Here is a 23,210-nt window from a genome sequence, read left to right as displayed (position 1 = left end):
TCCCTTTCTTTCTTGCTGCTCCAGTCGTGCTGAACCTGTTCATCTTTTTTCAGTATTTCTTCCCCTCCCCCAGGCCCGGTTATTCTCCCCAAGGCATCCTGGATTCCTTGGAAGCACTTACCACAATCCTAATGAAATAGTGCAACAGTCATTCTGAGGATCCTTTGTTTATGGCCTTACCTCCCACATCACCCCATCAGACTTGAAGGCTCCCTGAGGACAGGCCTCTTCTCTGTGTTTTCACCCCTGTTACCCCCGGCAGCCAGACCCACCACTGGCACATAGTAGGCCCTCAATAAACATCTGTAGAATGAATGGATGTGTATATGTCTGTGTGTGGCAGTTTGGAGGTGTGTGCCTGTGCGTGTCTCGTGTAGTTTCAACAGTCCTGAGGGCCCAGGGTGGGCAGCAGGTGGTCTCTTACCTGAGCCTCAAGGCGCCCTCCCTGCTCTACCCCCAGACGTGTATTCCCTCGGGGCCTCCCCAGTCAGTTTGCCCTGGTGCTGACACTACTGCTGAAGAAACACACCCACCAGAATACGTGGTATTTGTTTCAAGTGACCGACGGGAATGGGTACCCGCAGGTGAGCCCGACCCCCCCGCTCCACCCCCACTGCTCTTGGCCATCGAGCAGTACCAGTCCATACCAGCTTCTGTCCCAGCTTGTGATTTCTGGGGCCTCCCTGCTCCATCCCAGTGCCCACCCTCAAGGCCACCCCCACCCCACCTATCCCATCCTCTTAGGAGGTATTGCTCTGTGACCCCAGCCAGCTTTCGTCCCTTTCTGGGCCTCAGTTTCCCCTCCTGTGAAATGAGCTTGAGAGCCCTTACCTTTGTCATGCTGTGGCTTGGGGGGCTCTGATTCTCTGTCCTTGCCTTTCCCAATTCCACACAGATTTCCCTGGAAGTCAACAGCCAAGAGCGGAGCCTGGAGTTCCGGGCCCGGGGCCAAGATGGTGACTTTGTGTCCTGCATCTTCTCAGTGCCCCAGCTCTTTGACCTGCGTTGGCACAAGCTGGTGCTGAGCGTGGCTGAACGCGTAGCCTCTGTGCATGTGGACTGCACATCAGTCTCCTCCCGGCCTCTGGGGCCCTGGCGACCCATGCAGCCTGTGGGCCATGTTTTTCTGGGCCTGGATGCTGAGCAGGGCAAACCTGTCTCGGTGAGTGCTAGGTCAGGCTTGGACCCTGCTCCTACTTTCTGGGAGCCTGAGTGAGCTCCCGAGAACCTATATCTGAGCAGGGCTTTCCCTTGCTCAGAATCCTCTCATGGTTCCCTGTTGACCTCCAGATGCAGCCTGAACATATTAACCTGGCATTCAAGGTCTTTCATGGTCTGGTTCCTATAAATGACTGCAGCAGCGTCTTCTGTTCCATCTTTCCATGCAGCTTTTGTTCTGGTTGATTCCATCCCAGACATCCATCTCACCTAATACTTTCACACCACCAGCCTTTGCCTATGCTGTTACCTCTGCCTGGAACGCTTTTCCTCGCATACCTACCTGCTGAATATCTACTGGTCCTCAAGGCCCAGCTTGAATGAAATCTCCTCTTCCCCTCTTCCTCTGGGCCAAAGCGAACATTTCTCCCCCCTCTCCCTCTTTCTTTCGCGTATAGTTTTGTTTTGCTTTTTGTGACAGCTGTATTCTTGATGGTCTCCCAGGCTAGACTGGAAACCTTCTGAGGGCAAACTCTGGGATGGAGCCATCTCTGTGCCTCATTAGGGGCCAGGACTCAGAGCTATTTCCTAGAATGAAGTGACACTTGTGTGTCCCCTGCAGTTTGACCTTCAGCAGGCACACATCTACTGTGACCCGGATCTTGTGCTGGAGGAGGGCTGCTGTGAGATTTTGCCGGGAGGGGTGAGTGGCCTGGCCCCAGCACAGCTGGGAGGGGTCGGGGCACTGCCCAGGGACACAGTGTGCTAGAGACGGAGGACCAGGAAGGGGATGCCTAGAGATCTTAGGATGATGAGTGGGTGAAGTGGGGAGGGGGGTTTGCCTTCTGTACTGACCCCGACCCTTCCCCCACACTGGGCAGTGTCCCCCAGAGACCTCCAAGGCCCGCCGGGACACCCAGAGCAATGAGCTCATCGAGATCAATCCACAGACTGAGGGCAAGGTCTACACCCGCTGCTTCTGCCTGGAGGAGCCGCAAAACAGCAAGGTGGGTAGGCAGGGCAGGCAGACATGGGCATAGGCAGGCAGAAGTGGGCCTGCCCCTCCCCTGACCTGACTGGGGCCTGCCCCCAGGGTCAGTTGACCATGTGCCCCGGGTCAGGGAGGGCACTGGAAGCCCTGCTTCTTTGCTTCTCACCCCTATTGGATTCTGGTAGGCAGAGAGACAGCCCACTGTAATACCCTGTGCCTGCCTGCCTGCTGGCATTGAGAGTTGTGCCCAGCTAGCTCTGGTACTACCCAGACCCTCACTGGTACCGTCCCAGACCCTAGTGAGGGAAGGACCAGGCTGGCACCCAAAGGCAGTTTCTCCAGGACAGGGATATCTGGGGTCAGAGGCCAGGTGCCACACTGCTTGCCTTGGGGCTCACTCATTCTCCTGGGCTCAGCCCGGGCAAGTGCCAGGCTGGCTCCATGCCCAGCACCATGGCCAGCTGCCCTGCCCACTTTAGGTTCTTTAGGGGTGGCAGGGAAGCCCAGTGCCTCCCATAGCCCCACACCGTGGCAGGGCAGCCTCCCTGCCCACCGGGCATCTTGCCCAGCTTTTGGCTGCAGAAACACAGGATCCCATTGATCATGGTCTTGTTTTCTCCGACATCACGTGGGTGGGGTGAAAAGGAAGGGGGGGCCTGTTGGGGTGCCAGGGGCCTGAGCAGGCTCTTGATGACCTGGGAGCTGCCGGATGTCAGGCTGAGGCATCCCAGGGGTCCATGCCCCTGCCTGGGGGCCCCTGTCTAGTGTGGGCCCCAGAACTTCCCCCTCCTCAAGATTTCCCCCTTATTCTGTCTGCTCAGGTGGATGCCCAGCTGACGGGAAGAATCAGCCAGAAAGCAGAAAGCGAAACAAAGGTAGAGACAGTGCGTGGGCGGAGGAGCCCACAGTGTCCTCAGTCTGCCCTCCCTGCCCTCCGTAAACCCCTTGAGTAAGAGACTCTCCGCCCATGCTCTTCCCACCTGCCCCCACTCTCCTGGACAGAGCTTAGGATTTGTAGGTGCCAGCTCTGAGAAAGAAGGATGAACGGGAGCGAGACAGACAGTACCTGGCACTATCTAGGGCACCCGCTTCTGGTGGTTCTTGGGTAGGGGTGTTGGAAGCAGTGCTTTGTCCCCTCCATTCCCCACCCATTCTCATGCCCTCCCTCTTCCCAGGTCCACCAGGAGACAGCAGTGGATGAGGTAAGCCTCCCATCTAGACTGGCAAAAAGAGCTTGGTTGGAAAGGTGCCAGCATGAGCCCTTCGGACAAGGCTTTGGCGCCCTGGAGCCTGGGCATGGGGGTGTGGGATGACCACACAGCTCCCAGCATTCCTTGGGGACCTGATGCTGGACCCTGTCTGCCTGCTGGTTCTCCTTAGGAGCGGGGTGTTCAGCCCTGGACACTCCTGCTGAGTTGGCAGCAAATGGCCACGGGTATCTTGGAGAGAGCCCAGGCCTTGGCCACGGGACCCTGGATTCTGGGCCTCACTCTGCTCGAGCATGCTGTGTGACCCAGGGCCCACTGCTATTCCTCTCTGGGCTTCAGTTTCCTCATCTGAGAAATGGCTTGGCTCTGGGTCGGTGGCAGTTGAGGGGCAAGGCCTGTTTGGTAGGGTTTCCATCTTTATGCTCCTCAGCTCCACCCAGACACCTGTGATGCTCTTGGTGTGTGTAAGGGGGCCAGTGGGGTGGAGAGGGCTGGTCCCGGGCTCGCAGACCTGACCTCCAGGCCCATTCTTCCCTTTCAGTGCCCACCCTGTGTCCATGGTGCCCGGGAGAGCAACGTGAGTAAAGAGAGAGTGTGCTGGGTGGGGTGGACGGGCCCTGGGAGTGGGCGTTGCCTAGAGGTTGGCTTGGCGGCTTCCTGGTTCAGGACAAGGGGGTCTTTGTGCACTTTCACACTCTCTGCCTGTCCACCCCCCAGAGCCGGGTTTGACCCACACCTGCAGTCCCACCAAGCCAGGGCCCCAGGGAAGGAAACCTCGTGCAATGTATTGGGCTCCAGGGTGGAATGGGGATGGGGTGGCGGCTGGCAGAATCAGAGACTTGGTTGCTGATCCCAGCTTAGCACTCCCCACAAGGACTCAGCCCTGCTCTGCTTGGAAGGCTTCCCATGTCATCTTAGAGGCAGAGAAGGGGAAGGGCTGGCTCAGGGTGGCACAGCCCAGCATGGCCCCCCAAACCACGTGTTGGCTCAGGGCCTCCCCTCCTATCCCTCTCTAGCTGGTCCTGGCCCATCCTCCCTCTGGGGTCCAGAAGGACAAGGGAAAGGGGCTCAGTGCGAGCACAGATGGTACCCAACTGCGTCTCTTCCGTGGGCAGTATGAGTCACCACTTTCCCACAGCCTGACATTCTGAGTTGACATTCTGCATTGATCCACAAAGGGCACAGCCCCCGCTCCCCTCGGCTCTAAGCCCCTGGCCTTGGGGGACATCAGGAAGTACCCTCTCTGCTGACCTCCCCTGTTTCCGTCCTGTCTTCCACCAAATCCAGTAAGGCTGATGGTCCCCAGATATGCAGGGGTTACCATGGCAACCGAGCAGCCATGTTATCCTAGCAACTGCGGGGTGGAGCTAGCCAAAGCTAGGCAGGTTAGAGAAGGTAGGTCAAACCCCTCCGTAAGTGTGACAGCTTTGGGAAATAAAATCAGCATGCTGGTTGGCCTGGGAGACAGAGCAGGGGCTGGGGTTTGGGCTGTTGGTTCAGCCACCCCGTGTGACCCTGGCTAAATTGCTTGCCCTCTCTGGGCCTCTGTTTTCCTCTCCCTCCCTGAGATGATTCCATCCTCTCTCCTCTGTCCCCTCAGGTCACAATTGGTCCCTCTGGCCCCCAGGTGAGTCCCAGATGGAGAACAGGATGCCCCTGCCCTCTTCAGTGATGCTAGTCCATCTCACGGCATGTGGCCCCTTGGCTGTGTGTATATATCAGGGCTACCCAAGCCTGCATATATGTGGGGTGATTAGATGTGTGTGTGTGTGTGTGTGTTGGAGAGAGTAGGGGGTTGTGTGGATGTGAGGATGTTAAGAACTGCCCTTTTCTGAGGGCCTACTGTGCATCAGGCACTGGGCCACCCATTGGCACCATGACCTTCCTGAACCCCCTCAGGCATCTTGCAGGGTGGGTACTATCATTTTATTTCAGGGAAAACCAAGGCCCAGCTGTGCCCACGTGGGTGACTGGTGTGATTTTGTGTGTGTGTGTCTATGTGTGTGTGTGTGTGTGTGTGTGTGTGTGACTACGTGCATTTCTGGACACATGTTTGCACATGTGCAGGAAGGTGAACCCATATACCTGTGGGCCTGACAGGATCACAGAGCTTGTGGGTGATGTGCAAATGTGAGATTGCACACTTCTGTGTGCCTGTGAGTATATAATGTCATTCTTGGAGCCACCTCCACGTGCGTGCTAAGTGGTGCACACTTTACCTGCAGTGTCACATTTCTTCCTCACCGCAGCCCCTTGAGGTAGGTGCTGACATGAATCCCATTTTATTGATGAAGAAACTGAGGCTCAGACAATTCACATAACTTGCCCTGAGACACATGCTTGTAAGCGGTGGAGGTAGGATTTGAACTCGGGAAGCCTGACACTCACCATCATGGGTGTCTGCCAACTGCACATGTGTGTGTCCACGCACATGTGTCCCTGTGCCCCTAGGTGTGCTGTGTGTGAGCTAGCATGCTTGGGTTGGAGTGTGGGAGAAGAGATACCTTCTGCCTGAAACTACAGATTTGCCAAATATGTCCTTTTGGGGTGGGAGGGACAGGTGGATGAATGCGTATGGAATCCATATGCTGTGTGTGTGGGGGCGGGGGGGTTGGGCAGGGCTGTGCTCATTGACACACCCGTGTGGGGTGGATGCGTGGAGAGTGGAGAGAGCCAGGATGGGGAGAGCTTCTTCAAGGCTCTCATGTGCTCCTCTGGTCCCAGCCCTTGTTTTGGTCTCATCCACAGAGAGGGAAAGGTGAGCAGGGCCTGCCTGGTCCATCAGGACCCAAGGGAGAGAAGGGAGCCCGGGTAAGTGCCCCGGCCATGCCCACAGCAGGACGTTCCCACCTGTGCCCTGGGGTTGGGCCGGAATGTGAGCCATCATCCCATCATCTCAGATGGAAACCTGCAGCCTGGTCCAAAGAGGGGATGAGGGACAGGGTCTCTCTAGGGGTTAGTGTGCAGAAACCTGTATCTTCTAGGGGCCCCTGCGACTATGGGATTCTTGGGCCCATCCTCCTCAAAACAGGTCTAGGATGGCTCCCTTAGGAGGCTGATCCCTTACTCCCTACCTCTAGGGCCATGACTGTGTTCGAATCTCCCCGGACGCCCCGCTTCAGGTAAGACCTGGAGGAGAGGCCTGCTTTAGGGCCAATATGGGGTCAACCCCTGAGGAAGGGGCTGTGCCCTCAGAGCCCATGGGGGTGACCCTGGGCCCCTGTCAACACCTTATCTCCCTGTTCAGTGTGCAGAAGGCCCAAAGGGAGAGAAGGGGGCGTCGGGAGCCTTGGTGAGTATGGGACCAGAGACAGGGCAGGGCAGTGGGCTCCTGGCCAGCCTCCCCCTCCTTTCCTCACCTCTCTTTTGTGTCCCCTCCTTATCTCAGGGACCCTCAGGACTCCCCGGCTCCACAGGCCAGAAGGTAATGGGCCAGGATTTTGAGGGGTGGGTGCCAGGGAGGTCTGAGAACCCTACAGACAGGAGGAGGGAGGTGTCCAAAGTCATCCTAGGGGATGGTGTCACTGGGCCCAGAGCTGGTAGTACTCCCGAAGCCTCCCAGTCCTCCTGCCTTGTCCAAATTCCTGCCAGACCTGGAGAGAAAAGCCACAGACTCCCTGAGCGAGTGGCCTGGCTGGTGGCAGTTCCTCCTGTTGTCTCCCCTCCTGTGAAGCCATTTAATCTCTGGGGAGGCTGAGACCACGGATCTACAAAGCAGTTGTCCCTCCCCAGATGGAGCTGTCCTGGCTCTTCCAGCCCCTTCTCTCAGCCCCAGTCACTTTGCCTCTTCCTTCTTCAGGGCCAGAAAGGCGACAAGGGAGATGGCATCAAGGGCTCGCCAGGAAAGCCAGGCCGAGATGTACGTGCTTGGGACCCTTCCTTAGCACAATCCCCACATCCCTGAGCACGTGGTCCTGAAATGCTGGACTATAAGCTTCGGAATCTAACCCACTACTCTGCTCAGACAGAACAGAGACCCAGGGAGGGGAGAACTGTGCCCCAGGAGGGGGCAGAAAAGGGCCTGACCCGGGGCATCCTGACTCCCAGCCTAGGAGCCCCTGACCTCCAATGTCCTGACGTTAACATCTAATGACCTCAGGGCACTGGGTGAAGTCAGGCTCTGGGACAGGGCAGGGAGGGTGGGCAGCTGGGTATTTACACGTCCCAGTGGGGCTGCTGTCCCCGGGAGGTGCCAGGCCTCAGCCATTCTTAGACCCTCCCCCTGCCCACAGGGCCGGCCAGGAGAGATCTGTGTCATGGGGCCCAAAGGGCAGAAGGTGAGTGTGGGTGTCTGAGGGGTGACGAGAGGGTGATGGGGCTGAGGTGGTGGCTCTCTCATACCCACCTTATGTCTGTGCCAGGGAGACCCTGGCTTTGTTGGGCCTGAGGGGCTGGCAGGAGAGCCTGGGCCCCCTGGCCTCCCTGGGCCCGCTGGGATAGGACTTCCTGGGACCCCGGTGAGTACCCCTTGCCCCTCCTGCCCTCCTTTCCTCAGAGACCCTTCTCCCCTCAGAGACCCTTCTCCCTCCTGGCCAGGGGTGGGGAGGTAAGGCTTGGTCCCAGGGGGCCTGGTTGGGGGAAAGGGCCAGAGTGGATCTCACTGTAATGTGAGGGCCCTGGGAAGCCCCTGCCTGACCCTGTTTCTGCCCTCAGGGGGACCCAGGTGGCCTTCCAGGCCCCAAGGGAGACAAGGTAAGCGCAAGCAGGAGCAGAGGCACATGCGGGAGGCCCCCTGCTTAGCGGGAGGAGAGAGGAGAATGGGGCCAGGGTGGCCGGGGCAGCAGGGACAGCAATGGGGAGGAGGGAGGTGGCCGGCATGTTGGGGAAGGGGCTAGGGGGCTGGGCCCCGCGGTGGGCAGTGTCCCCATCCGAGTGCTTGCTGACGTGGGAGCCTTGGCCTGGGTTGCAGGCACAGGGACGGGCAGGCCTCAGTCTGGTAATGACCGGAGTGGCCTAACTGGAGGGCCCAAGCTCATTTTAGGGCCTTATGCCTTGACAAGCAGAAAGCCCTGGAAATGTCTTTCTTCTGTGGTTCCTCTGGGGTCACCCGTGTCACCTCCAAACGTGCTGTACCGGGGAAGGGGCACATGGAGGCCTCATATTCTTCCTTTGCGACCAGAAGGACTTGGGTTAGACATGGAGAAGGAGGGGCGACAGGAAGCGAGTGTTTGTTGACAAAACTGACTGAGAGGAGATGGGAGATTTGGCGAGATTGTCCTGCTGTCCAGAGAGGGAACTGGATGGCAAAGAGGTGCATGGGCTGAGGTCACGGCCAGAAGCCTCCCCCTTAACCCTTCTTCTGACCACAGGGCAGCTCCGGAGTGCCGGGAAAGGAAGGTCCTGGTGGGAAACCTGTGAGTGACCCCAATCTGGTGGGGGAGGGGAGCTGCTGCCTACCATGCCCAGGCCTCGTTTACCAAGTCCTCCAGAGAGAGAGGGGCTAGGTCCTCGGGCCCTCTCTGCTGCGGCACTAATGCTCACTGCTTCTCCAACAGGGGAAGCCAGGGGCTCCAGGGCTGAAGGGAGAGAAGGTGAGTCCCAGGCTTGGTTTCCCCAGGTTGGGATGGGAGGGCAAGCCTCTCTCTGAAGGTGACACTGAGCATCAAGGGCGCTGGGCCTGGGACCCTCCTCGGGGGACCCCCACCCCTTCTTTGTTCCTATGATGTGCGTGTGATTACTAAAGGGCCTGGCTTTGGAGTTACACAGACAGGTTCAAATCCCACCTCGACCACGCACATGAGCACAGCAAGTCAATGAGCTCTTCCCTTTGCCCAAGTTGCCGTACCTCTAAATGGGACACAGTGATTTCTTATGGCTTGTTGTGAGGTTGTAGTTTTTGATGTCCAGGAATCGTAAGCTGAATGAATGAGTCGATTGAATGGAAAGCCCCCTCAGTGTTCCTGCTGTCCGCTTTGCCCTGGCCCACCCCATGCCTAGAGCTCCTTGTCTTTCCCAGGGTCTTAGCCCCAACTTGTCCATTCATGTTCTCTCCCTTCTGCTAGGGTGACCCCTGCGAAGTGTGCCCAACGCTGCCTAAAGGGTTCCAGAGCTTTGTGGGGCTCCCTGGAAAGCCAGGGCCCAAGGGAGAACCGGGTGTTCCTGCACCAGCCAGGGTGAGTGCCCAGGGTGGCTCTTGTGGGACTCCACCAAAAAACCAAGGGGCATAATCATGGAGAGCAGCTGGGCAGAGGGGCTGGAAACTTCTCATGGCCATAGAGACACTGTGGGCAGAGAGTCTAGGCTCTTAGCTCCATGGGAGTGGGGGCTGAACCATAGAGTTTAGGGCTGGGCTAGAAGGCAACCCCAGGTCTCCATGGCAACCAACCAGGGTTCTCCCAGCCAAGGCTTAAGATGCCTTTTGGGCAAGCTGGGGTGGAGCCAACCGTTATAGCGAGTGAGATTGTGCCCTCCTCCTGGGATTGGGTGTTGGTTGGAGGTGGAGGAAAGGAGCAGGCAGGGCTGGGTTATGGTCCTGGGCTGGACTCTGTAGTACACTCACTCCCTCACAGACCCTTTTTTTCAGCAGGGCCTGGGAGCTCTTGGACAAAAGGGTGATCGGGTACGTACCGGCACTTCTGGCGGGGTAGCTTAGCCTCTCATTTCCTCCATCTGTCACATGGGTTGATGAGCCCTGGCTCTGGGGTGCTGACCTTGAATCCCCTGGGACCCCTGGGTGTTTGAAGGGTTTGTGGTGTGTGACATTGCTGTCCTCATATATGGCTAGGAAATTTGGGGTGCCCCAACATACCCAGCCTCTCAGCCCATAAACCTTTTCTCCCTGCAGGGTGACCCTGGCATCCAAGGCCTCAAAGGAGAAAAGGTGAGGGACACTGTTCTCTGGCTGGCGCCTTCTGACTACTGGGAGCCTTTCTGACCCCTTCTCTTTTTTCCCCAGGGGGCGTCCTGCTTGTCCTGCAGCTCAGCCGTAGCAGCCCAACATCTTGGGCCCTCTATAGGGCCCAAAGGAGATGTGGGCCCTCCTGGCCTCGGTTTGCCTGGCCTTCCGGTGAGTGACTGCTGCCTCCTAGCCAGGTCAGGCCAGGCCAGCCCATCTTTGCCACACTGGTGGCCTCCCTGGCTCCTTAGGCTCTGGGTCTCAAGGCAGAGACCAGGAGGGAGGTCCTGAGGCAGGTTCTCCAGGCCTGTAGCCTGGTGTCTCCCTCCACCCTTGCACTGCCCTGGGACTCCCTCTTAGAACCTCTGAGTGCCCATCTGTATAACAGAGGTAGTTGTCCAGCTACCTGCAGGTTGTGGGATTTGTAATTCTGAGCTGGCCCTTCTCTTTCTGGGTGGACACGGGGACCCATGGAGTCTTGGAGGGATGGGAGTCGGGGGGATGCAGTGACTGTGACTTGATTGTTTTTCAGGGGAAAGTTGGGGCTCCAGGGCCAACAGGGCTGAAAGGAGAGAAGGTGAGACCTGGTTAGATGTCAGGAACACCGGGGTCTTCTTGGCTGGGAGGCAGGGGAGGGGGCCCCTGGACGGGGAATAGGGACAACCTAGACAAAAGATCAAACTGTAAATCCACAGAGAAAGAAATTCATCAGTGTTTTGCAGACTGGAGTCAAAGAATTGATTCCTGAGAGCCCGCATGTTCTCCAAGAAAGTTCCTTAGTGTTGTATTTTTAATTTACTGATAATCCAAAACAATTAAGTACATTCAAGACTACCTTATAATAAAATAATAATAACCCTTCTTTACCACTTACTTTGTGCCAAGCAGCATTCCAAGGGCTTGTAGGTGTATTGACTTGTTTCCTCCTCCCAAAACCTCATGGGGTAGGTACTCCATTATTCCCATTTTATGGATGAGGAAATGGAGGTCCAGAAAGGCCAAGTAAATTGCTCAAAGTCACACGGGTGTTTGGGTGCAGACCTGGGATTTGAGCCCAGGGAACGTGGCTCCAGAGTTGGTCATCTTCCCTACTCGGCTGGGTTACTCAATTTCAGTGCCATGTGAACGTTTGTATTTGTGGTTGCATTGGAGACAAATGACAGCATTGAACTAATAAGACAGTGTTACTCAAATGAGGGGTCCTGTGGGTATACGAGTGTTCAAGTGTGAGAAACACTGGAATATACGTTCAGACTCCGCTCTACCAGGAAAACCACGCCTGTCATTTCTCAGATGGAGCTTTGTGCCCCGCCCCACACTTGTTTCCTCTTCCGGTCCCCGCATCTCTGTAAATGGCATATACCGAGTTCCTCAAACCTCCTCAAACCCCAAACGGTGCAGCATCCTTGATTCCTTCCATCTCCACATCATCTCCTCCATTTGACAGTTCTGCCACAGCACCTCTCTCAACTCCACCTGCTTTGCTCACCTCCACGACCGCCTCTTCGTCTGGGTCCCATCATCTTTCACTGGGATGATGGCGGCAGCCCCTTAGCTGGCCTGCCTGTGGCCACTGCAGCTCTTAAACTTTTCCAGCCAGTAGCTAATGGGGCTTTGTTAAAAAAGAAAAGAAAAGAACAAAACAAAACAAAAACCTCAGGTTACATTATTTCCTTGCTTAAAATCCTTCTATGACTCGACTTTGTACTGAAGGCCTTCTATGCCTAACAAGACCCTGGACACCTGGCCCTGCCTGCCTTGAAGGTTCATCTGGTTTTCCTCTCCCCACTTCCTGTGCCTTAGATGTGCTGCCCTCCTTACTTTCTGGAATATGTCAAGAATGTTCCCACCTCTTAGATTTTGTACTTGTGGCTCCCACTGTCTAGAACGTTTTTTCTCTCTACCTCCCCCTATTGTTTCATTGGCTGGCCTTTGTTTCGTCTTTCTGATAATAATTGTGGTTAACACTTCCCAGACCATCCTGTCTAAAACGGCCTCCCCCGCCTACTTTGTCTCATCACCCTGTTTATTTCCTTCACAGCACTCATCACTATTCAGTTACAATTATTTAAAAGTTCTTGGTGTCCCTACAAGGGTGTAAGCTCCACAAGTGTGTTTGTCTGTGCTGTTCACTGCTACCTACTGGCACCTCGCTGAGTACACAGTGTGTACGGGCATCCAGCGAGTGACTGTTGGATAAATGAATTCGTGATCTTTGTGTGCTGGGCCAGAGCTGAGGGTGGGGCTGGGATTCTACAGAGTGAGGCTGGGGACAGAAACAGGCTGGCCACAGACTCCCCTGGGGACCTTGGGGAAATCCCTTTCCCTCTTTGGGTCTCAGTTTCCCTAGCCAGGAAATGAGGGGGGTAGTTGGGGGTCCCAAGGGGTTATTTGTGTAGTTTGGGGTTTGGGAATGACCTAGAGTGGCCTCCTCACTTTGACCCTGTGTTCTCTGCTTTGTTCTCAGGGTAATTTCGGGGAGGCAGGGCCAGCTGGCGGTCTGGTAAGTGAGCTTTGGACGGCAACAGCTCTGGGCAGAAGGACAAGGTGGGACGTGGGGAGATGAGAGGCCCCAGCGCGGCCCAGGCAGATGCTGGGCATCACACACAGTTTCTTATCACACAGGGGCCTCCAGGGCCAGTGGGACCCACAGGCATCAAGGGGGAGAAGGTAAGTTGAAGACGCTCCCCGTGCCGCAGCCAGTGCCAGCTTCCCAAACACACGCTTATCCAGCCCTCCGAGGCTCCCCACTGCCTGAGGGTAACATCTGATTCCTCAGCATGATGTCAGGACCCCTGAGGCCTTGGCCCCCACCTTCGTTTCTTACCTGTTTTCCCACAATGTCTCCCGAGATATCCCTTGGCAAGCACAGGTGCTATGTCAGGCCGGGCTACATTCCCCAGCCCCAGATTCCAAACCTGCCTGGGGTCCCCCAACTCTGTGTCCTTGCTTGGCAGGGGGAGCCTTGTGAGTCATGCAGAGCCCTGTCCAAGCACCAGGATGGGGAGAGCCACGTGGTGGCCTTGCCTGGGCCTCCCGGTGAGAAGGGGGAGCCTGGGCAACCAGGCTTTGGCCTGCCAGGAAAACAGGTGAGTTCTGGGGCCTGTGGAGGTGGGTTACAGGCAGGGCTTGAGCGGGACAGGGGCTGCCTGGGTCTCTAGGCTCCCTGTGCAGTGGGGAGTAGGTGAGAGTGTGTGGAGGGGTCAGTGCCTCTGTCCCCAGAGGGAGCTGGCCTGACAGGCCTCTGCCCTTCGTTCTGGGACACAGCATGGCCAGCTGTGCAGAAAGACCACCAACCTGGAACCAGATGGACCTGGGTTCGAAGTCCAGATCTGCCTTTTACTAGCCCTTTGGCTTGAGCCAGTTACTTCCCCTCTCTGTGCCTCTGTTTCCTATGCATGGTGTTGTTGTAAAGCCTAGGAACAGTGTGTGTGAAGAACTTAGCAGCACACAATAGGCATTCAAGAAATGATAATTACCACTGTGGCGATTATTATCGTTACTGCTTTACTAATAGCAGTGAACGCTGACGTAGTGTACATCATGAGCCATGCACTGTTTCATGTATATCAGCTATATCAGCTTGTCTAATCTCACAAGAACCCTTCAAGGGAGAAGCCTGTGCTCTTTTTATTGTCCCCATTTGACAGATAAAGAAACCGAGGCACAAAGAGGTTAAGTAACTTGCCCAGGATCACCCAGGCAGGGAGCCTGGCTCAAGTCTCTTCTCTTGACTATCGCTTCACTAGAATGAGAGCAGAGATTTTGATCTGTCTTGTATATTGTATATTCCCGGAGTCTAGCACAGTGCCACGCACTTAAGGGGGTCTAGTATGAGTGAATGGGTGCTGGAAGTGCTTTCTCCTCAGGGCAAAGCTGGAGAGCATGGATTGAAGGGGCAGAAGGTAAGATAATTTGGTGGGCACCACCTCCTCTCAGATGCCCTCCCCACCTCCTATTCCTGATTGCCCTGTGCCCACTCTCCACTCCCTGCCCAGCCCCCAGCCCCAGTGAAGGGCTCTGAGTACCTGCAGGTCCCAAGAGGGCACCATGCCCTGCCCTCCTTGAACCCTACTCCAGCTGGATCACCCCTGCCCTCTTTGAACCCTATTCCTTACAGGGCGATGCTGGGAATCCCGGAGATCCTGGAACACCAGGCACCATGGGGCGGCCGGGACTGTCGGGAGAGCCTGGGGTTCGGGGCCCTGCAGGGCCAAAAGGAGAAAAGGTCAGTCAGGCAGGGCGCCGTTTTTTGCATGAGCAGAAAGAGATTAGGCTGAGAGCTAGTGAGGGGAAGGACTTGGGGTCAGGCTGTGAGCCTCAGGGGATGCCAGAATCACTGGGTGGAGGCGCCTCAGCTATTCCCCGAGGCAGAGGGGAGAGCTAGGCGTGTCAGGGGCCGATTTTGATATTCCAGGCTGAGGAGGGGTCAGTGGAGGGGCAGAGCTTTCAGAAGGGCACACGTATCCCCTTTCCGATGTCTCCTCCCGGCTTGGCTGCCAGGCCTGGCTCACGAGCTCCTGGCTGTGCCCCTCTCTGACCAGGGTGATGGCTGCACTGCCTGCCCCAGCCTGCAGGGGGTGTTGACCGACAGGGCAGGACCGCCTGGGAAGCCAGGCCTGAAAGGAGATCCGGGGCCGGAAGGCGTGGGCCGGCCTGGTAGACCGGTGAGTTCTGGCTACCTGCCCTCTTGTCCTTCCCTCCCTGGGCTTTCCTTCTCTCCCTCCTGCCCCCTTTCCCCTGAGGGACCCGTGGCTCACCTGTGTCTTTTAGGGCCAGCCTGGTCTACCAGGAGTTCAAGGACCCCCAGGACTGAAGGGCATACAGGTGTGTGTGAGTGTGAGGGCCTGGGCTGTGGCTCTGTGTGGGTGAGGGTGAGGGTGCGGATGCGGAGATGCGTGGGGACGGTGGGCCTGGAGGGGGGAATGGAGATCAGCTGCAGAGCAGGGAGGGGGCAGAGGTGGAGGAGGTCCAGGAGGAGGGGCTGGGACAGGGGAGAAGGGTGAGTGGGGAATCTCGAGCGCAGGCTTGTCCTTCTGCCTCTTCAGGGAGAGCCAGGGCCTCCAGGAGTGGGAGTCCAGGGGCCCCAGGTGAGTCTCCAGCCTTACGTTTGCCTGCTTGCCTCCCAGCTCTTCCCTTAGCCAGCTGCTCACTCCCACCTGCGCCCCAAACCCCAGAGCTCTGCCTGCCTCCAGATGCTCAAGGGCACAGCCCTGACCTGCGGTTGTGTCTGTTGGGGACTTTGGTTTTGACCCCCTGCCCCTCTCTGACCCTCAGAGTCTCCTTGGGGAGCTCTCCTGAGTTTGGGCTGGCCGACACCCCACCCCAGACCAGGTCTGCCGGCGGGGCAGGTTGGCTTGGGCAGCTGTGGCCCAGTCTGCCTTTTCTGACTTGCAGGGGGAGCCTGGAGCCCAGGGTTTGCCTGGCGTTCAGGTACGTCTGCCTCGGGCCTGGAGGAGACGGGTAGGTGAAGGGGCCACTCTAGGATAGAGGTAACTAAGTGTGCTTCCATCTGCAGGGGCTTCTGGGACCTCGGGGGCCATCTGGCCCTGCTGGAGAGAAGGGTGCCAAGGTGAGCCTCTGCCTGCTTGGGCTCTAGACATTTTTTTTTTTTTTTAATTTATTTTATTATTTATTTATTTATTTATTTATTTAGGCTGTGTTGGGTCTTTTGTTGCTGCACATGGGCTTTCTCTAGTTGCGGTGAGCGGGGGCTACTCTTCGTTGCAGTGCACGGGCTTCTCATTGCGATGGCTTCTCTTGTTGCGGAGCACGGGCTCTAGGCACATGGGCTTCAGTAGCTGTGGCACACGGGCTCTAGAGCACAGGCTCAGTAGTTGTGGCGTACGGGCTTAGTTGCTCCGCAGCATGTGGGATCTTCCCAGACCAGGGCACGAACCCGTGTCCCCTGCATTGGCAGGCGGATTCTTAACCACTGCGCCACCAGGGAAGCCCTGGGCTCTAGACTTATAACACTTCGGAATGTCCTGGCAGTGGGCACAGGGGACATGGGAGCTGAGGGATGTTCGTCAGAGGGCCGCCCAAGGCCTGGTCTCACCTGCTGGATTGTAGCTACCTTCAAACTCTGGCCCTGCAACCTTTGTACCCTCTCTTCCACAGGGATCTCCAGGGGTGAAAGGAGCCACTGGGCCTGTGGGACCTGCTGGTGCCAGTGTCTCTGGGCCTCCGGTAAGGGCCCGCCCCCCGCGCTCCACACTGGGGATGTTGCTTGGACCAAGGGCGTTGCCGCCAGGAAGAGGGCATGGGGCTGACCCTGCCCATCCCAGGAGCATGGGGGACGGGAGGAGAGAGGCCTCAGCCTGGCCCGGCCTGGGAGAAGGAAGACCGCCCTGTCTGGGGGGAGCCCCTGAAGAATCATTGTATTGAACACCACCAGTTTTTGAGCAGTGACGGTGCTGAGGCCCTGTGCTAAGCTCTAAACAAACAGAGATTCACTTAATCTTCACAACAGCCCCGTAAGGGAATGGCTATGATTATCCCCATTTCACAGATGGGGAAACTGAAGGCCAGAGAGTGAGGAGACAGAGCCGGGACTTGAACCCAGGTCTGTCTGACTCAAAGCCCATATGTTCTGCCCACCACCCTCCACTTCAAACCTTGGAGTCATTCGGGATCATCTAAAACAGTGCTGCCCAATAGAACTCTCTGCCCTGCCTGAGATGTGGCCACCAGCCCCACATGGCTGTTGAGCACTCAGAATGTAGCTTGTGACTGAAGAACTAAACTTTAGATTTAATTTTATTTATTATTATTTTTTTTTGCGGTACATGGGCCTCTCACTGTTGTGGCCTCTCCCGTTGCGGAGCACAGGCTCCGGATGCGCAGGCTCAGCGGCCATGGCTTACGGGCCCAGCCGCTCCGCAGCATGTGGGATCTTCCCGGACCGGGGCACAAACCCATGTCCCCTGCATCGGCAGGCGGACTCTTAACCACTGTGCCACCAGGGAAGCCCTAGATTTAATTTTAATTATTTTAAATTTAAGTAGCCGCATGTGGCTATTGGCTACCGCACAGATCTATCTAGACCAGCAACACTTTCAACCTTGTCACCCTCAAGGACCTCCCTTTATTGCTGTCCCACCAGTGATTCCCATGTTCTGAAAGATGTGTCTGTTGAACAAATTGCATAGATTAGGTAATAATGTAGGCACTTCCTCATTTTTATTCATCAAAGACCTGTATAATAGCTAGCTTCGACTCCACATGAACCCACTAGAATTTTTTAAGATGAGATAATTCTAGCCTAAATCAAAGAAATGCTACCTTTCAGCCAGCCTGTGCCATGCCAGGTTGTGGGCAAATGTATAATTTTTCCTAGGCTTTTGGTAATGTTGAAAATAGCCCGTGAACTGTATCTTTTCTGTCTTTATGGATCCCTAGAGAAATTCCAGACCCAGTTTGGGAATCACAGATGGATTCCTCCTGAGGGTGCGCTGAAGCCCAGAGGGGCCGCGGCCTTGCCCAGGTCCCCACCGTCCATGTGGTTGCCTAGCACAGCTGGGTAGTCAGGGTCCCCGCCTGTCCCAGGGAGCTCCCAGTAAAGGCAGAGGTGAAGGTGAAGGCGGCCCTGGTCCTCAGGGAGCTTTGAGTCCCACATGCGAAGGTGGCCTGTCCCGCAGGACAGCAGCCATCAGAAAGCCCTGCTGACTTCTCCAGACTGTCTTCCCTCAAGTTGAATCCCATCCGGGAGGTTTCCCAGTTCTGGCGCCACACTCACTAGTTGTGTGACCTTAGGCCAGTGACAGCCTCTCAGGGCCTTCAATTCCTTATTGACAAATCGGGGTTGAAATTCCTGTCTCCTCTTTAAATCAACTGAGAGAACTTTTATGATGGAGAGAATTGTGTCAAACACTGAAGGGTAAGAGGACAGAGCAGGGACTTTGGGCCGCACAGACCTGGGTGCAGCCGTGCTGTTGGGTCTATTACAAAATGTCTTTAAGCCTCTGTTTCCTCACCTGTATAATGGAACAATACCATGCTGCAGGGCTGGGAGTGGGGATTCCATCCAGTGCGCCCTGGCAGGTGCTTGGCCCAGTGCCTGACACCCAGAAAGTGCTCAGCAAATGCCAGTGTTCTTCCTCCTTCCTGCTCGCCTTGTCTGTTGGGCCTCAGTCTCCTACTCCAGGACATGGGCACTGGGATGTGGGTTCCAGGGGAGGCTGGTGCTGCTTCTGTTTGTCCTATCACCCTCCCCTGCTGGCAGGCCAGATGGCTGGCTGCTGTCCAGCCTCGCCCACTGACCCTGGGCTCTCTCCCTTCAGGGGCCTGATGGGCAGCAAGGACAGACTGGACTTCCAGGAGCCAGAGGGATGCTGGTGAGTACCGTGTCGTGGGGCAGCAGGAAGCCACAGCTGGCTCTTTCTCCACACCCCTATCTACTCATCCCCCTGTGTTTCTTCCCTGCAGGGTGAAAAGGGAGCACAGGGAGAAAAGGTAAGTCCCAGGGACCTGTGACCAATACTCTGGGGAAATTAGCAGCCCCTGGAGCTCAGCCACCCAGGGGACTCTCTGCACTTGGCTGTAGCCCTGGACTGAAGGATGGGTGCTGAGGAGTCATCCTGGTCTCATTGCCACCCACTAGCTCCCTCGTTGCTGGCCCAGGGCTCAATCAGGATCCCAGGAGACCCAGAGAGCTCCAAGGCCCCCATGGGGGGAAGCTACATTTTCAGATGGACGCTGAGTTAGAGGACAGGGGAAGGCACTGAGTTCAGAAGGACTAGTGAGAGGACAGGGATATGAGGGACCAGGAGAGAAGGGCATGGAAGCCAGGCTGGCCCAAGGGGAATGGGGCTGAATACTTACGCAGCAGCAGACAATGATGAAGCTAAAAATGCAGTAACACCAAGAGCTGTTGATGGCTGAGTGCTTGGCACATGGCAGGAACTCTATATACATTCATCCATTCCATCCTCATGACAGTCTATGCATTTGGTATTATTATCCCCATTTTATAGATGAGGAGACTGAGGTTCAGAGAGGTTGAACAGATTGCCCAAGGGTACAGTCAAAAGAGGCCGATCCTGGATTTAAACCCTGCCCTCTCCATCTCTAGAGCCTGCCCTGCCTCCCAACTGTTGATTTCCAGAGGGTCCTCCATCCTCACCCCCTGCTGACAAAGGCTCTTTTCTTTTCAGGGTGAGCCAGGGGAGTGCTCCTGCCCCTCCCGAGGGGACCCCATCTTCTCTGGCATGCCGGTAAGTGGTGCCGAGAGCCTTCCCCCCCAGCCTGGGGGTGAGGCCTGGCTTCCGGCCTTGTGCCCGAGACGCACAGGCCCCTGCGCCCCAGCCAACTGCGTCCCCACGCAGCCCTGTGCTTGGTGTGGACGTTGCCTATAACCTCTCCCCTTCTTTTGTGATCCCCACTCCCACCCAGGGTGCTCCGGGACTTTGGATGGGCAGCTCCTGGCAGCCGGGCCCACAGGTGTGTGTCGCTTGTCTCCTCTGTCTCTCCTCTTGTCCGCCCGCACCCCGAGCCTTGCCCATCCTAATGCCGGCGCCCCCAGCGATGGGGCAGAACTTTCTTCTGGGTCTGATGGTTTCTTCTCTCCTTCAGGGTCCTCCGGGTATTCCTGGACCACCAGGCCCCCCTGGAATGCCTGGGCTTCAGGTAAAGAGGGAGAAGAGAAGAGGGGGTCAAGGCAACAGGGCGCATGCTTGGTGCTGGACCCCAAGTGTGCCGCTCCCCTGCCCCAACACTTGTATGTGTCATTTCTCACTCCTTGCGCTCCCGCTTCCCAGAGTGGTACGGAGGACGCACTGGTCCCTGAGGGCAGGCTGTGTGTACCCCCAGACCTTTTTTGAGGAATGCCCTGTTGTTGTAGCCCAGGTACCCCACTGACACCTGTGTCAAGCTCGGGCCTTGGTCAGCTGTCAGGAACCCAGAACCTGGGTCAGCTAACAATCCTTGACACTCGTGCAGAGCTCACCATTTTGGAGCAGTGTTCAACATTCATTCATGCAACGAAATTTTTGCTCACCTAGTATTTTCCAGGCACTGTTTTAGGTGCTGGCAATACAGCAATGGACGGAATGAAATCTCTGCCCTCTGGGAGCTTGCATTCTAGTAAGAGAGACAGGCGATAAGCAAGAGAAATAAATAAAATATAGTATGTTAGAAAATGATATGTCCTGCTAAGAAGGTTAAAGCAGGGAGTGAGGATAGAAAATGGGAGGAGCCCAGGGAAGATATTTGAGAAAAGTGTTGAAAAGAAGGGAATGTTTAAATCAAGACTTAAGGGAAAAAAAGGGAAAAAGAAAAAACAAAAAGACCTGAAGGAAATGAGGGGAGAGCCTGCAAAGGAGAGTATTCCTGACAGATAGACAAGGGAGCAGTTATGAAGGCCCCAGGAGTGGGAACGTGCCTGCCATGTTTGGAGAATAGGAAGGAGGCCAGGGAGTGAGGGGAGAGCAGTAGGAGTTGAGATCCTTGTGGCATCATGATTAGAGTGTGTGTTCCAGGACCAGGCAGCCTGACTTTGAATCACAGCTCTGCTACGTGTTAGCTTTGTGATGCTGGGTAAGATACTTACCCTCTCTGTGTCTCAGTTCCTTCGTCTGTTAAGTGGAGATATTGTAATTACAGAACCTACCTCATGGGGCTTTTGTGAGTATTAAACAAGTTAATGCATGCTAAATATGTAGAACCTTGCCTGGCATATAGTGAATGCTTGGAAGGCATTAGCCATCATTATGACAACAACCACTGTTATGATTTTACATTCATTCTCTCGCGTTTGTTTGAGCCTTACATCAAATCCAATAGGAAGGCGGTGGATCCCTAAGTCACAGCTTGGCACATTGAGGTTCTGGGAGGTGAAATATCTTGTCTGAAGTCATCAGCTACGAATTGGCAGTGCTGGACTGGGGCTTTCCCATGCAGGGCACTTTCTTCTGCCCTCCACTGCCCTGCAGGGTGGCTCCCCAAGGTTTGCATGCCAGGCCACACTTCCCAGAGGCCCTAGGAGGCATAGGCAGTAGCTTCTGTGTGTCTGGCTCCCAGCTCCTGGAAGAGTGAGTCTCACCTGAAAAGGCAGAGCAGAACTGCATGGAAGCTTTTTACAAACTACTCCCCCCTGCCCTGATGATTTTATATATACCCCCCTTCACCCTGGGCTGAGAATCTGCTCTGGTGGGCCCCCTTTGCTGATGGGAGCCTCTGTCAGTATTCCAATTCTCTGTCTCATTGAGAGCTCAGAATTAGAGCCAACTCTGTGTCCCCACAGGCCAGCCACACCTTTACCAAGTGTCCAGGCTTCCTGCTGCACTGCAAGGAAACAGGAATCAGGCTGCAGGGGGCTTGCAGTTTGCCTGGAGAAGCGTGAGAGTCATTTCAAAGTGACCCATTAACAAGTGCACGCAGATGTCATGTGAACCCTGCCAAGACATGTTGGGGGAACAGGGCAGAAAAGAGTGACTGCCACTGAGTTTGGTCCCAGGCACCAGAGTCCTCTTCTGGCACCAGTGCTGGAGACCAAGCTGAGGCTGCTGTTTGCAGGCACCTGCCCCGTGCCAGGCAGGGTGCAGGTCCCCTTCCCTGGTCGTCTCCTGCAGTCCTTTCAAGGAAGAGAGGGCCCAGCAGCTCCTCTCTTCAGGTGCAGGAACAGGCTCAGAGATAGACAGCATCCAGAGCTCCAGTAATCCCCATCCATTCCTACAGACGTTAAGAAGTGTGTGGCTCTATAGCTAGTAGTCAGTGCATAGGTAGCTCTTCACTTCTACAGTCGAACAAGTGGGAGGTATAGTTCTGGGCGCACAGGAAAAGAAAATCACAAAGTATCAGGCTTGAACTAACACAGACAATGGAGAGTGGGGCAGGGGGTGGATGATAATTTAGGGGCATAATTAGAATTAACACGGTCACGGTGTTTCCCCTGTGCCAGGGGCTGTTCTAAGCACTTTGCCTTCTTAACTCATTGAGGACTCGGAATGACCAGGGCTGGGTGACGGCCCGTGGAGGTGCAGGAGGGGCCGGGGGAGACGGACTCCAGGTCTGACTCAGGCCTGGTGGAGCCTGGCCTGAAATTGGGTGGGCTGCCAGGGAGGGTGACATGTTCTATTGCTGGGAGCTGGGACTTGAAGGGAGGCCAGCTGTCAGAGCGGGCCAAGGAAATCCCGTGTGCAGAGTGAGCAGCAGTGCGTTCCCTCAGCATGTATGGGATGCATGCCTCCTCCAGGTCGGGCACTGGGGATTTAAAACCGAACGTACTCCCTGCCTCCATGGAGTATTTAATATGCAGAAGTGCATTGTGAGTCTGTAAGGGGAACAGAGTCTGGGTGGTAAACACTTAACGTGAGCATCCCTCGTGCCATGCTCTGTACTAAGCTCCTTATAGCCGTGATCTCCTTTAAGCCTCACCACAAACTACCACTGTTTTACAGAAAAGGAAACTGAGGCACAGAGATTCCCCCCACCTCCCCACAAGTAACCCGACAAAAGTTGTACAGGTAGTTAGTTAGAATTTGCACCTAGATGGGTATGACTCCCAGGCCTCTACCCTGTGTGTGCATGAGTGTTCTGGGGAATGTCTTTTGAGGAATGATGCAGAAATAGTGGTTAAGAGAGGGGTTGAAGCCAGTGCTCCTCAATCTGAATGTCACCTCTGTGCTTTGCTCGTCCTGTGACCTTTAGCAAGTTGCTTTTGCCTCTCTGAGTTCTTCGTCTTGTTTTTAAGATGGAGATAACACTTACCTCACCAAAACAACTGTGGTGATTAAATGAGAAAATATAGTGAGAAAATATAGGAAAAGTACTTAGCACAGAAAGAAATAATAGTTATTTACTATATAGAAGACCCACTGCCCTAACATGTAGGAGAAGAAATCATTTGGACTGGTTTTGGGGGGGTGAGTCACCCCTCTGGGCCTCCTCAGCTCCCCCTACAAACAGCCTGGAGACTTTTTTTTTTTTTTTTTTTTTGCGGTTCGGGGCCTCCTCCCGGTTGCGGCCTCTCCCGTTGCGGAGCACAGGCTCAGCGGCCATGGCTCACGGGCCCGGCCAC

General features: G+C 55.7%; 1 protein-coding gene across 1 annotated transcript in view; it reads left to right on the top strand.

Annotated features, from left to right (window-relative positions):
* The window catches only part of COL16A1 (collagen type XVI alpha 1 chain), a 50,220-nt gene that overhangs the window by 2,970 nt on the left and 24,040 nt on the right, over positions 1-23,210 (top strand). The window contains exons 4-41 of the mRNA XM_007468654.1: positions 461-584; positions 896-1,162; positions 1,781-1,861; positions 2,040-2,165; positions 2,971-3,024; positions 3,325-3,351; positions 3,899-3,934; positions 4,958-4,984; positions 6,106-6,168; positions 6,438-6,479; positions 6,605-6,649; positions 6,746-6,781; positions 7,157-7,216; positions 7,590-7,634; positions 7,719-7,814; positions 8,011-8,049; positions 8,667-8,711; positions 8,853-8,888; positions 9,360-9,470; positions 10,142-10,177; positions 10,253-10,363; positions 10,725-10,769; positions 12,660-12,695; positions 12,818-12,862; positions 13,150-13,281; positions 14,062-14,097; positions 14,313-14,420; positions 14,737-14,859; positions 14,966-15,019; positions 15,241-15,282; positions 15,590-15,625; positions 15,711-15,764; positions 16,313-16,381; positions 18,475-18,528; positions 18,620-18,646; positions 19,348-19,407; positions 19,586-19,633; positions 19,766-19,819. Of these exons, the coding sequence (XP_007468716.1) occupies positions 461-584; positions 896-1,162; positions 1,781-1,861; positions 2,040-2,165; positions 2,971-3,024; positions 3,325-3,351; positions 3,899-3,934; positions 4,958-4,984; positions 6,106-6,168; positions 6,438-6,479; positions 6,605-6,649; positions 6,746-6,781; positions 7,157-7,216; positions 7,590-7,634; positions 7,719-7,814; positions 8,011-8,049; positions 8,667-8,711; positions 8,853-8,888; positions 9,360-9,470; positions 10,142-10,177; positions 10,253-10,363; positions 10,725-10,769; positions 12,660-12,695; positions 12,818-12,862; positions 13,150-13,281; positions 14,062-14,097; positions 14,313-14,420; positions 14,737-14,859; positions 14,966-15,019; positions 15,241-15,282; positions 15,590-15,625; positions 15,711-15,764; positions 16,313-16,381; positions 18,475-18,528; positions 18,620-18,646; positions 19,348-19,407; positions 19,586-19,633; positions 19,766-19,819 (2,530 nt within the window). The remainder of the gene's footprint in view (positions 1-460; positions 585-895; positions 1,163-1,780; positions 1,862-2,039; positions 2,166-2,970; positions 3,025-3,324; positions 3,352-3,898; positions 3,935-4,957; positions 4,985-6,105; positions 6,169-6,437; positions 6,480-6,604; positions 6,650-6,745; positions 6,782-7,156; positions 7,217-7,589; positions 7,635-7,718; positions 7,815-8,010; positions 8,050-8,666; positions 8,712-8,852; positions 8,889-9,359; positions 9,471-10,141; positions 10,178-10,252; positions 10,364-10,724; positions 10,770-12,659; positions 12,696-12,817; positions 12,863-13,149; positions 13,282-14,061; positions 14,098-14,312; positions 14,421-14,736; positions 14,860-14,965; positions 15,020-15,240; positions 15,283-15,589; positions 15,626-15,710; positions 15,765-16,312; positions 16,382-18,474; positions 18,529-18,619; positions 18,647-19,347; positions 19,408-19,585; positions 19,634-19,765; positions 19,820-23,210) is intronic.

Source organism: Lipotes vexillifer, unplaced genomic scaffold (assembly GCF_000442215.2).
Source record: "Lipotes vexillifer unplaced genomic scaffold, Lipotes_vexillifer_v1.1 scaffold1261, whole genome shotgun sequence".
Classification (NCBI taxonomy): Eukaryota; Metazoa; Chordata; class Mammalia; order Artiodactyla; family Lipotidae; genus Lipotes; species Lipotes vexillifer.
The sequence above is the reverse complement of the archived record's forward strand: the minus strand, read 5'-3'. Positions and strand labels throughout refer to the sequence as shown.